The sequence below is a fragment of the Coptis chinensis genome, chromosome 2, assembly GCF_015680905.1.
Source record: "Coptis chinensis isolate HL-2020 chromosome 2, ASM1568090v1, whole genome shotgun sequence".
Lineage (NCBI taxonomy): Eukaryota > Viridiplantae > Streptophyta > Magnoliopsida > Ranunculales > Ranunculaceae > Coptis > Coptis chinensis.
In genome coordinates, this window is record NC_141457.1 from 41,224,423 (window position 1) to 41,239,018 (window position 14,596).

Here is a 14,596-nt window from a genome sequence, read left to right on the forward strand (position 1 = left end):
TGGAGCCAGGTTTTGGGCCGGAAAATCGGGCCCAAAACACAATTTCTTTAGTCCAAAATGGGCTCTTCAGCTGCAATTGGCTTCGACAAACGTTTCATCCACTTTTGCTCCTCTTATTGGGTCAATTCTTGGACCATTGAAAAGCTCTTTCCGAGCTGGTCGTTTTGACATAAGGTAGGCCCAATTCCGAGGTCTGAGTCCAAAGATATGGTCTTCGGAAGTTCTGCTGACTTTGTGCACTGTTTCTGCCCGCGTGGACTTTGACTTTTCATCTTTTGACCGGACTTTACAGAGGCTTTGTCTTCTTGAAAATTGGCCTTTAATCACAAAACTCCTTAGCAACCGACCTTTGCTCCTTTATCTCGCTAAAGTGGCACATTTCTGCACATAATGGACTTTGAAGCCTGAAATGCATAAAAACACGTAATCAGTATTAACTATTACTTATTATTCACATAATTGGTCTAAAAGTACGATTGTTAAGGGGTTAAAACTACAGTTTTGGGCTCTTATCAGCATACAAAACCGCTTTTAAAACACATATAGGGTTGTCCCCCTATAGGATTGTCATTGGAAAACCTTGTCATCTACCAACGGAACTAGAGCATCGTGCCCTATGGGTAATAAAAACCCTTAATTATAATCTTGATAAGGCAAGTGAAAAGTGTAAACTACTATACAAATAAACGAGCTCGACGAGATTTAAAATGATGCTTATGACCTTTCAAAAGATTACAAAACCAACATGAAAAGGATTCATGACAAGCATATTTTACGAAAACATTTTGAAGTTGGTCAAAAAGTTTTGCTTTATAACTCTAGATTGCATCTTTTCCCAGGAAAGTTGAATACTCGATGGACTGGTCCTTTTAAAATAACTAAAGTCACCCCTTATAGTGTTATTACCTTAAAACACCACAAGGATAACAACACATTTCAAGTAAATGGTCAACACCTCAAACATTTTCATGAGTTACTGTATATAGATGTCGAAGATACCCTTCTCAAAGATCCCATCTATGAGGATAAAAATCCTCTTTTCCCCGATGTATTCCTTTTCATTTCCATCCATTCTTCCGCTTTAAGGGGAATACATCAATAAGGTAACCGGACCTCTCCATTTGGAGGGTGTGGTTGTAAGTGTCGGAGCCTTAGTCCACATATATCTCGCATATTCTTTGAAAAACACATTTTACTAGTTATTTGAGTAAGTGTTAACATGTGAAGCGAGTATACAATTTTTTTCTTTTCTTTATTTTACATTCTTTTTCAAAAACAGTTGTTTCTCTGTTCTTTTAATGCAAGATTCTCGATATATCAATAGTTATGTGATATTTTCAAAACCCAAAAATGGGCAATGGATATTACACAAACCAACCCCTAGAACAACCCAATTTAGGGGCGGTTTGAGACCAGCTTCACTTACTAAGGGTCACCTATATAATCGAGCTATTCGCCGGGTCAGGACATTCCATGTCTTGCATAGTAAATCAGCCAAATTGCATAACTGAAGCTCTTTCTGTCTAGATTGGGTTCGCTACAGAGCCTACACGAAAGTTACCTAAGAATACAGTTATGGTTTGGTTTCTAAAAAGAACATTAGAGTTAGAATCACAGCTTTTGAAATACGAGTTTCTTAAAACATCTCACCTTAGTTTTCAAAACTGGATGATATAAAAATGAAAATTATACTCCCGAAGTAACCAAAATGATACCGGATTCACATATAATTTTTGTCTTCTTGTCAAAACCTCTATATGGTTAGAGATATCTTTGCTTGAAAAAAAAATGAGGCGTCTCCAAACGAGAATTAAACAAATAGAGTAACACAAAGTGATACTATTCTCTGTTTAATTCTATCTTTTTGCCTCCACCTCTCTATTTGTCTCGAGAATCTGACATTAAAAGACTCAACTTGTACAAAAAATTCAAAAAAATTCTCTTCTTTCAAAAATTCTCCCTTCCTTCTCAAAATCTTTCCCCTTCTCAATCCCTCTCTCTTTTGAAAAAGCTTCAAAAAGCTTTCAAAATGTCTTCTATAAAGAACAAAAACCATCCACCTAGTAAAACTAGATGGATAAGTTTCAATGACCGTGTGCAAGCACTTCCTAGAGAACTGTAGCTGAAGATATTGATACTTATACCAAAAACCATCACTAATTAGGGTAAGAGTTCATACGCACGTAAGAGACGAGTTATGAGAGAAGGCTGGTGCTTGAATTGTCAAACACCAACTTGTCGCAGTCTTCAACCTCATAATAATTCTGTTTATAAAGTTTGCACGTGTTATCCTCCAGTACATTACGCTCAGTCTAAGAGAGTAATCCATCCATCTGGTTGGGATTGACTCAAGTTTTCAAAAACTTCCAAGTCTTGGGGATCTGACTCAAAACGACCCACGTTTTAAAAATTTCAGTCAAACTTATTCAAAACTCAAAAAAAAATAATTAAAATTTTATTTCCTTCTGTTGTTTGTACATATTTCCCTACAGTTTTTTTTTTTTGTTTCTTTCCTTCATCTGTTTTTTATCCACTGTTAGATGTGAGTGTACCCTACACCGTTAATTGGCATCTTCGATGTTGATCGTTTTGGTACCTCACGGGTCAAGATCGGACGAGTAACGAAGCACAGATTGGCTCTTGAAGTTGGTAAGGCACTAAGGACATGATTGGAATTACATGATTTTATTTGGGCTTGGGCCAAAATTTCGAAATAACTTAAAAAGGCACGTGCCTCACACATGCCATCATCTTGTAAATATAACTCACGTCCGCCCAACCTGATCATCGTCCCCAAATTTTCTGAAACCCTAGCCACCCAATTCAACTCGCACCCGCCCATTTTCAACTCGCGCCCGCTCGATCACCCAAAACACCACCACTCCAATTTTTCATAGCCTACTCTATTTTCAACCCCCATTCCAACCAGAAACCCTAATTTTATCAATTCCTACGCCAAATGGCTTGAGTTCTTAAAATCATGCCGGAGCAAAATTTTGAACCCTTCCTCAATTCCAATCTGTTTGAAGTGCACTTCAAGGCTGAGATTAGGAGAAGAGGATGGGAAGCTTTGGTTTTGTTGGGAGGTGCAGCTTACTCTCCTTCTCTAACTCTTTCGTTTTATAATGGTATACTTAGAGGGGAGGATGATCGCATCATGGTTGTCAAGGATGGTCGCTCGCTTGAGCTCACCAAAGAGGTGGTGAGTGGAGTTCTAGGGATTCCTCTGCTTATGATCATATGTAACAATCCCCAGACGGTAAAACCATCGATGTGATAATGGTAGAGACACTTCTCGAGGGGGTGAAAAACCCCAAGTCTCACTGCGCGTTTCAGAGTTCGCTATGAAGGTACCAGTTGGCAATATCTCAGTGGACAGCCTACAACCTGCTAGGCTCAGCCAAGCCTTCCGATATAGGTAAGGCGATGCTTCATATATTGTGGATTCTTCAAGAACATAAGAATTGCTTCTGCATTGTCTCTTTTATCTTTGAGCAACTCTGCAAACCAAAAAAGTCAACCGCTCCTCTACCAGTGTTGGTCACCAGGATCATGCGGCACTGGGGGTTCGATGCCACAGACGCCCTAGTGGAGGTCAAGGACGCTACCACAGATCCTATCTATGCCCACTGGGTCCAGAAGTTTTGGTATCCACCTTCCACCAAAGCCACCGAGCAAGCACGCCCGACTGAGAAAGTGGATTACTTCACTGAAGATGCCACTCGACAGTTCACTCAACCCATGGATGGAATTCACTTCCTCCATGGAGGCCAGAGGATTCTGCATTCTTACCTCCACCAGCTTAGGCAAACCCAGGGAAACATAATAGTGTAACAGCGGACCCTCAGAGAGGAGCAGCAATCCTTCCAACAGGAGCAGCGACGTTTTCAGCACAGTGTCACTAGAACACTACAAAGCATTAGAGATGCACTCCCGCGTAGTGATAGACACTCTAGGACCCGACGTCAAAGAGAATGATCTTCTAGACGTCGAGACGAGTCACGCACGGATTCTTACTAAGCAGCTCCCTAGTGTCCGTATAGATAGTTTATAATCTTTTTATTATTGCTTATTTTTCTTTATTATAACATTTATTATATGCTTAATATTATATATGATAGTTTTATCTCTTTCTTGTGGAATTTGGTATATGAGTAGAAGGTAATACAAATACATCATGCCAAATTTTTCCATTTTTCTTTCATGCATGTTTTAAAAAATACAAAAATCCAAAAAGATTTCATAGTAGAATATTTATCCCTAGTATAATAAACCATGTATTTCTAGTTCTATATCAAACAACCCACGCCCCAAACTTATTTGAGGGTGGCGTATTTTAATCATGAAGAACATAATACAAGTGTATCGCTGTTTTTGCTCATATTTCTATGGTAATCTCTTTCCTTATCTCTTCACACTTTGAGGACAAATCATAGTTCTATTTTGGGGTGGTATAGTAACATTTTACAAAAACTAGACATTTTCAATATAGTAGATATAATAGTATATTTCTTCCTTTCTAAAAAAATTTCGAAAAAGGCCAAAAAATATTTTTATGTTTAGTATTAAAAAGTCTTGTTTCCTTTTTCTAGGATAAATAAAAAGTCTAGAAGTCTCATTATAGCAATAGAGTAAGGACTTGTTCTTCGAACATAGACTAATATATGTACAATAGTTTCTACATCTTTTCATGAATGGCATGCATCAGCATTTGTTTGTATATAGCAGTGAGTTTCCGAGACCAAGGTTAAAACAATTAAGTTCCATATCCTGTGAGAATCTAGCCAAAAGCCTCATATAAATGATTATTGAGTGATAACACAAAGGATGTCAGGATAAAAAGACCACACGTCTACTTGCTTTATCACCACGCCATATCCTAAGAGAGAATATAGGCGCTTTTTGGATCGATATAGCCAAATAAACGCTAAAAACCCAAAAGATATTTTTCCTCTAGTTACCCTCTTGAGCTTTCACCATTTTCTAAAAGCCTTTTTATTCTCCACCAAAAATTCCTAACCCGTTACTACACACAATAAAAAGTTTATCCAGCTGATGAGTTGAGAACTGGATGGATATCAGAAAAAGAGAAGAGAAGACCTTGTACAAAAACAGATCATTTAATTGCTTCGAAAAGAAAAGAAAAAAGAAAGTGAAGAAAAGAAAGACCCACCAAAAACCAAAAACTCCACAAAATTTAAAGGATTCAAAAATCGAATCTTCCAAAAGTTCAAAATCAAAAGGAGACGATATCAAAAATAAAAGCAAAAAAGAAACAAAAGCAAGTTAGAACTCTCAAAAATTCAAAATCATATGGAGTCACAAAGCCAAAGGGCTAAAAGAATGTATCGCAATTCGAAAGCAAAAGAACAAAACGAAGCTCTTCTCTGGTTACAAGTATCTGGAAGACCCAGTTTCCCAACTTATCAGATTTTGTTTTTCCCTTCCTTTTTCTTTCTAAACCATCACCCTAGCCCCGTAACTCCTAATAAAAGACCTCGAGCTCAGTTAGGAATAAGATGGTGTGATAGTAAGTAGCAAGCGTGATCAATCGACCCCGGTTTCTTTAGATGATTAAATTACTGTACATATGTTATTCTAAGTTCAAAGGAGCTTGTCCTTATTCCCCGCTAATGAGATATATAGACTTCTGAGAATAAATAAGGAAACAATACCCTTTTGTACTAAATAGAAGAAATATGTAAGTACCTTCACTGGAAAACTCTCACGAGGCTTAAAGCTCGTCTATTAGGGAATTCCTAATGGTTTAAGGCATTGTTACATATGATCAATGCAATCGCACTCTGTGAAACGAGATTAGTATGATTAGTAATAAAATCTTACAATTGTGATCTTAGTTTTTTTTTCTCTCTCATCCTTGCTTGAGGACAAACAAGATGCTATTTAGGGGTGGGGATCAACTCCCAAATGTGCATTTTATTACCCTTATATTACTGCATTACAGCCTCCCTTACGCATAAGGAAAAGACAACTCATAGCTTTTATTGTATTTTTCAAGTTACAGAGAAATTTATACCACTTATCATGAAAGTTGCGTATTAGCACAAAAAGGTGCATTAATTTCGCTTATTATGAAGATCCGAAGCTACCGTGAAAAAGTAAATAGTCAAAGTCAAATGTCAAAGGTCAAAGACTCAGAACCAAGAAGTTGAAAGTCAAGTCCTCAACTCAGAAGACCATGGATAGATTTCCTTAACTCAAAAGATGGCTTTCTCTAAAACCTATCTTGATCAAGAAGAAATCAAAAAGCAAAAGAAAAAGAAAAAACATAAAGCAAAGGGTGAGGTGTCTCATTTGCAATGGAGAAGGGCAAATCAGTAAAAAGGCATAAAGTATGGGTATATAAACAAAAAGCTAGGGAGAGAGAAAGGCACCTAGACTTAATCTAGTGTCATGTAGGATTTCTTTTCTTGTCTAGTTTTTCAATTAAGTCATTTACTTTCTTATTTTTCAATTCAATCTTATTCTTGTTTTTATATTTCAAGCGATCAATCAATCTTATTTTCTTGTGTTATTTCTTCAATCAATCATTTCCTTTCATTTGCTTTCAAGTTATTTTCATTTCAATCTTTAAAACAACTAAAGCTTTCAATGTTCTTCACAACTTAGAACCAAAAACTTGTCCTAAACTAAGATCCTACCTTCCTTTCTTTAACTCACAATCATTCAAACTCTAAACAATCTATGGTGAACCTCACTTCAACAACTTTGAAGCCCCTTACCACAACTACAACTTCACCTAGCAGATGCAAAAACTGAGAAATCTTGTTCTTCTTTTCACATATACAAATTCCCTGAAAATTCATATCCATTCCACTCCATTCATTCCATTTAACTCACTCCATAATCTATTGTTATTCATTCCACAACTCAACAATCCACACATCCATTTAACTAACCAAAATTCATTCATTAAACAAACATAATTCAATTCATTCATTAAACATAATCCATACAAACATCAATCAATACAAACATAAAAAAAATTAATAATAAATAAACTAACTACGCCTCGAACCCTCGCCAGGTTGCCTCTTCTTTGATTTAATCCCTTGTCGTGATTCTCGCAATGTTATTTCTATCATCTGCGCTTCTAACTCTACGACTCTATCATGTAACTTTTGCTTCTCTTCTCACTCGGCCACCAAATAATGATAGTATTCGTCGGTTGTAGTCATAAATAAATCGCGCATCCCATGCATCATTAGCTACGACTCGACATATCGCGCTCTAAGTGTAACCTACAAATAAATCAATAACTTTAAGAAAAATCATCATTATAAACCAAATATAATTCAAGTTTCAAAATATAAACCAAATACTAACCTCATCTAGAGTGTCAAAATCCGGGACAAGGTTCGGAAGATAACTTTAATCAACATGAGGTATACGCATCGCGACATGCAATCCCTGAGATGTAACCATGCCATGGCTCCATGGGTTATCCGGATCGAAAAGAGCTGGAGCAAAAGCCTCGTAAGGACCTTGAGATGAAAAGTAAGGCTCACTAGGGTGTGGGATACACAAATCACTTCTAATAGCCTTATGTCCCACAAAGTCCATGTTAGCAGCTCTATACATATTAGCAGGCAATATAGGACCCCTTAAGACGCGATCCCAGTAACTATCGTAGTCACCATTCATGTCTAAATATAGAGAAACTTGTGGCCACATGTCTTGGTTCATTCTAAGATAGAACCTCCACTAACTAACTCTTCCCAATTGGCACATATTCTCCGGAGGAGGGTGTGGGATGAAAGGTGTCCAAACGATTTGGTGCCAACACCTATCGCCTAGGTACCAAAAGATGATACCTCCAAACTCAAAGACAATTCAGTGCATTGTAAGATCATACGAACGACGTACATGGTGAATCACCTCATTAACCAAACATCATCCATGGTATCTCCCTCTATATCATCAACATTTAATTGCATATATCAAGTAGTAAACCATGGTGTCCACTGTATCGCCAATACCGACCTAGTCTCAAGTTGGTTACGGTCTAAGTGAATGTTGTGGCGTCCTTGACCACTTCGGCGATCTTTAAAGTCATTCATCCATGCTCTAATTCGTGGGACAATATCACGGTCCATGTTTGGTCTCAGAAGAAGAGCCATGGTAGGTACGTACTCATGCCACCAATACTATCAGAAAAACAATTATCAAAATCAAACTTGTACATAATTTAATATAAAGTTATAATACTAAAAATTTAAAACTTACTTGTAAAAGAGGGGTGAAGCCACCACATTGACCATCCGCAACATTAGCTGTGACTCGGCACGCTTGATCTAATGCGTAAATCAAAGCTCCAAATATAGCACCACCCCAATCATACTGATGCATGTATTCTAACCAAACCAAACACTCTATCCAACCTAATTGCAGTGAACTATCACCCGTGGGGAAGAAACACTGCGTGATTAAAGTAAAAATATAATGCGCGCAAATATCTCTCCAGATCTTTACCCGTTTGGCACCAACCTTCGTCACTCTCTTTCGTCTTCTCCATGATCTCATTCACAAAAAAGGAAGGTTTGATACCCCCTTTAGTGTTGTGCATAATCAAAAGTAGCGAACTGGCCTTCTCCAAACGTAACGGCATTTCCCCTTCCTACGCTCATTCCCATTAGCATAGTAGCATCCATTGGAGTGATGCCTATCTCGCCTTGTGGAAAGTGGAAAGAGTGAGTTATGTCTCACCACCACTCGATCAAAGCGTATATCAAACTATGGTCGGCGTTTTGATAACCATATCGAAACAATGACCCAAACGGAGATTGTAAAATTTCATTTCTTATGCCTTCAAAACAATCTCCTTTGGCAAGCATTATCTTCCACCAATTGTTCACGGATGCCCAACAACACCGCAAATTTTATCTCCCCCCCTCCCTAAACATTTATTCAAAACACTTCATTAAAATTAAAAAAAAAATACAAATTATGATGTTAAAGAAATCAAATTTAACGATCAAATGTTTACCATATTTACACGATGAAAGATGTGAGTTTCCGGGTTTCTAGCCATGTAGCATATGCTAGTGGATCGATTGGGTCCGGAAATTAAATTACTAAAGAGTTTTGCAAACTATACCCTTCGTTTTCTTCATCAACGTTTAGCGCTATCGTTAACTCTTTTGTCAATCTAGTAACTAATTTTCGACCGAAAAATCGTTAACCCTTGTTACTCATTTTGCGTGACACCTACAATTCAATCAGCAATATCCTTTTAATTTCAATTCAAACAACACTTCTAACATTCTAACACCAATTCCAACATCAATTCCAATCACGCATAATTTCAAACCATTTCAAACTAACATTCTAACATCAATTCCAATTCAATTAATAAGCATTCAATTAATAAATTAAAAGTGCGTCTTTGAGTTCAATTAACAATTCAAGCATTCAATAAAGACATAATGACCTAAAAATACATCGTATTTTGTTGTTTATTACATTAAATACAATGTATTTTTTTCCTTGCCTAAAAATACAACGTACTTTTAATTTTTTACAATTGATACCATCCGTTAGATCTGATTGGACGGACTACGATTTGGTTGTTAAAAAATGGTCAGGTGACTTCGCGTGACTTGCACCCAATACCCACTTTCAATTTTCTTTTTCTTTTTTTCTATAAACTACCCACCTCCAATTTTCCATTTTCTGTGGTGAGATTGAAATTGAATCACCACCTCAATTTTTTGCATCCACCAAAATAAACATTGGGCTGGTTCTAAGGACAATTTCAATTTCATTTACAAAAACAATACAATGACTCATCTTTCACCAATTCAAACTGTAATTCTGTGCCATTCATTGGAAAATCACAAGGACACATTAAAAGAGTCGAGATATACAGCTGTACGAAAGAAGAAAGAAGAAACCATCTTTTGCTCAGCTTTGAAAATCAGCATTTTGATCACCATGATCTTGAAACTCAGACACAAACTCAAATACCTTCTTCTTTATCACCTCATAATCTATCTCATTATCACTCCCAACAAAAACACCATTACCCAATTCATTAATTTTCTCAGAACCAACAATGTAACCATCAATAATAAAAACTTTTGGAAAAACGGTATTATCTAAATTAGTTGGTAATGCAACAGAAGTTGTAGAAACAAGTTTAATTTGAGAAATTTTATTGAAAGAAATATCGATGTAGTAAAAACTTTCATCTTTTCTACTAGGCCAAGATAATGAAACAACAGACTGTGAAGAATTGTCTCTAAGCTTTTGAAGTAAAGAAGATTAAGAGAGTGAAGTTGTTATTGAGTCTTCTAAAGTTTCAGCTATTTGAAGAATAATTGGGTCAGATAGAGCAAGAGAAGTACTAGCTTTAATGGGTTGGATAGTGAGATGAGATTTTGTTTTGAAACGAGGTTTTGAGAAAGACGAAGAAACTAGTTTTTGTTGGAGATCGAATTGGGAAGAAAGAGAGATGAAAAGGTTGAACAAGAAGCCTTGGTTGATGGGGAGTGAGTTTTAAAGGTGATTTTAGTTGAAAGAAAGAGAGGTGACAATTTCTTGAGAGTTTATGATTTGAATTGGTGGTGCACGACATATTATTGGTGGTGGCGATGGGGAAGGGGATGGGGATGGGGCAGTGGCGATTTGGGCGGGGGTGGAGGAAGAGATAATACTATTATCTCAAAAAATGGAAAATGGGAGATGGGTAGTGGCACGTGACCTTTTTTAACGGTTAAATCGTAGTCCGTCGAATCAGATCTAACAAATGGTATCAATTGTAAAAAATTAAAAGTATGTTGTATTTTTAGGTCATTATGTCTTCAATAAACAATTAACAATTCAAGAATGAAAATTGTCATTTTAATGTTACCTTTGAGTGAGGAGACCGAGTGAGTAAGAGAGAGAGGGATTTGTTTGAGTGGAGGAGTGAGGATTTGTTTGAGTGGAGGAATGAGGATTTGTTTGAGTAGAGGAGTTAGAGGAGTGAAGTGTGCGTTTTTAGTAACTGTCATATACATACAGTATAGTGTCTGCCGTCTATTGCAACTTAACAGACTGACGGCAGAGTTTCTACCGCCCGTATCCCGAACTTAACAGCTGCTAAAAAGTGTGATTGGATTGGTTTTTTTTTGTTTTGGGCTGCCAAATATGGCTGGGCATGCTAAAAGGCATATGTGGCACCGTTTAGCAGCCCATTATAGCAACCCTCCATTGGACTTGCTTTTAGGTTTCTACTACGGTTTTGGGCTGGGATTGTTTTCTAGATCATCTTTGTAAGAAATGACCGAATGAGGACCCTTCTCAGCTTTGTCTCCCTATCGTTGAAAGAGACCCAAATAATAGAGTACGTGTACTTTATCATGTGAGAAATCCAAGTGCACTGCCCTTTGCTAGAAAGAGAAATTTAAAATTTTACTAAAAGTCTGTTTGTTATGATGGAAACACTATGGAAAGGAAAGGAAAATACTAGTGGTCCACCTTTTCCATAGTTTTTAAGGCATTTGTTTACCCATGGAAAGGAAATGGGTTTTTCCATATGGAAACAAAATCATGGAAATAGAAAAGGTTTTGTGTCCTTAGCTAACCCCTGAAAATTTTGTGGAAAGAAAAGGAAATAGATAGCTAGGGACTTACTATAGACTTACTATAGCACACCCAACAATACAATTATTCCTTTCCATAGCTTTTGCAAACAAACATGATTATTCTTTTCTCCAGTTTTTACTTTCCTTTCCCCAATTTACTAAACACATACCATTTAAAATTATTTCCTTTCCATTTCATAATGGACCACCCATTTTATTTCCTTTCCTTTCCATGAGTTAAAATTTAACAAACACACCCTAATTTGAACTGGGCGAGCGGCCAGGCTACGCTCATCAAGTACGAAATTAATTCTAGCCCGACCAATCCAGGCCTTACGGAATTAGAACCCAAACTCCCTCAAATTTAAGGGTCAGGTTTTAGCGAGGCAACTTAAATCATCTGTAACATGCTCCATTACTCATGTGAGCCTTATATGAAGGGAAGTATATATTCTCTCAAGTATACGTACTTTTCAGGCGCTTTTTTTTTTTGGTGATCTGCCATGTTGCTTCATAGTTAATAAATGTGAATTATTCTCAAAATTTGATAATCCTACAGAAACTGACCCTAAATTTCTCATAATAAATTCACTAAAGTTCATACAAATATGCATGATACCTTGGCGCAGCAAGGAGTAAAGCTAGGCAAAACCCTTTTACTTGGCTCATTTTGCCTCTAGGAATAATATTCTTTGCTAGTGATTGTTATATACTACACACCTATTATATTCATCACATATCACCAAATAAACAATAACTTGAGTCGGGAGGAATTATGAGTAGTTCATTATCTGAGAACTACGATGGAATTTTTGAAGGCGATGTTAAGCATATTGCTGCCAAGAAGAAAAAAGTGAGAGATGAATTCATCATAAATGTCATCGACGATCAAATGTGCATAACAGATCCCGAAGAGGAGCAAGCACTTTGGATTAGGCAATCCATTTACAAATTACACAATTTCATCAAATGCAGAAATGAGAACATATATGAGCCGCTATTGGTCTCCATTGGACCATACCACCACGGAAACGATCAGTTGAAGGCCATGGAAGTGCACAAGCGTCGAGCAATGTGTCACTTCACCAAGAGATCGGGCGTACCAATTCAAGATTACAAGAATGCCTTGATGGAGGACGTGCAGATATTGAAGGAGAGTTATGATCAACTGGATGAGATATATTGTAAGGATTCGAACAAATTTGTTGAGTTAATGATGGTAGATGGTTGCTTCATTCTGGAATTCATGGACATTTTATCTGGGGCACCGAAAGACTATGCTCCTAACGACCCAATTTTCAGCTATTATGGATGTATTACTCACTATAATTGTCTGATGCGAGATATGTTGCTGTTAGAGAACCAACTTCCCTATCTTGTCCTTGAAAAATTGGTTTCCGTTTCTGAGTTTAGGCATCAAGTTAACAAAGAGGTAACAAGTTTCTATATATTCTTTTAATTAAAAGTAAATTAATGGCGTGTTTTCTTCACAGTTTACGATTATGTTCCATGAAATATAAGCATGCATGATCGAGCACTTTTATCCTCCTAAAGAACAATCTTTATTGGAAAAACTGACAATTATGTTTAATTTGCATCTTTAAAGTCCTATAGTACGTAAATGCCGGCTAACAATAAGTCAGTTGCAGAGAGTACGAGCCATACTATCACAGATGATGATGTTCGCCTCAAATAAAGATCCAGGGCGCCACATGTTAGACATGTACATGAAGGGCCTGTTTCAGGGCGGTCCTAGTTCTGAATCCGAAGAGATAATTAATCTGTCCGCATCCCAGCTTGATCTGGTTCAAATCCGATTCAGAAAAGCTGATAGCTTCAGCAACATCAGTTATGACGTAAAAGAAGCCACACTACGCATTCCACACATCAATATCAATGACTACTCCATCTCTACGTTCATGAATCTAAAGGCTTTCGAGCTTCGAGGAACCATTGGTCGCGACTTCAATTCCTACATTCGACTCATGGACTCCCTCATTGAGTCACCCAAGGACGTCAAGTTGCTGCAATCCAAAGGCATTATTGAGAACTGTTTGGGGTCAGATGACGCTGTGGTGAAGCTATTGAAGGATCTAGCAAGGGATACAGTGGTCGACAAGAATTGTAAATCGTATGTGGCACGCCAGAAAATTACTGAGCATTACAAGGAGATAATGAGGCGGCGTGATCAAAACAATAAGCAGTGGGATAAAAGGCTCAAGAGGCGTGTGGGTGAGTGGCTTTTGAACCTACAAGAAACTTACTTCAGTAATCCTTGGTCTATCATTTCAGTTGTTGCAGCAGCTTGTCTCTTGGGACTCACAGTTATACAGTCCGTTTACGCAGTCCGCTCATTCGACAAAGGACAGAAATAGTTTTGTTCCAGCTGCATAAAGGCTAAAGATGTGTGGCGTCAATCTGGAAAGTAATTAAGTTTATGTTTTGCTATCTTTGTAGCTATTAAGAACACCTTCAAGCTAGCTCAAAGAATTTGTTTGTGCATGACCTTAAATAGCTGATCAGTACATTCGTACATTCATTTTTTTTTTTTGGCTAACATGGTATTCACCGCCCCCAAAAAGTGGTCCTACTCACCACGGAGTCCTGCCCGCCCACCAGGCATTTCTTAGGGTAAGCCAAAGAGTAGGCCATCTCTCCCGCCTCTTAATTATCAATTTATAGGCATCTCATTTATTGGTCATCCAGATTCTTGTACCAAGAACTTTCTAATTGACGAGTCATCTCGGTTATAAAAGAATTCTGGGCTTGGCATTTTGGCAATGAACATATCTGTTGGGAAACAAGTGAAAACGGAAATGTAACCTGCTGCAGGATAGCGAGACAGACCACGCACTGTCTCAACTCTCAAACAAGTGAAAAATAGAAACACACCCTACTGAAGTTTGTGATCTGAGACCAGCGCCTGTCTCTTTTTATATTAGGCAGCGTCTTCATTACAGTTCCCATTCCAAAGACGAGACCAAAATAATGGAGGTGAACATTCATAT

At 37.4% G+C, this 14,596-nt stretch overlaps 1 protein-coding gene across 1 annotated transcript; it reads left to right on the forward strand.

The window, feature by feature from the left end:
• The first annotated feature begins 12,315 nt into the window (after positions 1-12,315).
• Positions 12,316-14,100, forward strand: LOC147516058 (UPF0481 protein At3g47200-like). The gene is made up of 2 exons (XM_086594532.1): positions 12,316-13,020; positions 13,238-14,100. The coding sequence occupies exons 1-2, from the start codon at positions 12,364-12,366 to the stop codon at positions 13,961-13,963; spliced, it is 1,383 nt and encodes a 460-aa protein (XP_086450658.1). The 5' UTR covers positions 12,316-12,363; the 3' UTR covers positions 13,964-14,100.
• The last annotated feature ends 496 nt before the right edge of the window (positions 14,101-14,596 follow it).

Coding starts and splice junctions, on each gene's coding strand:
- LOC147516058 (XM_086594532.1), top strand. CDS start 12,364: ATGAGTAGTTCATTATCTGAGAACTACGATGGAATTTTTGAAGGCGAT. Junction 13,021..13,237: donor GGCATCAAGTTAACAAAGAG/GTAACAAGTTTC, acceptor AGTCAGTTGCAG/AGAGTACGAGCCATACTATC.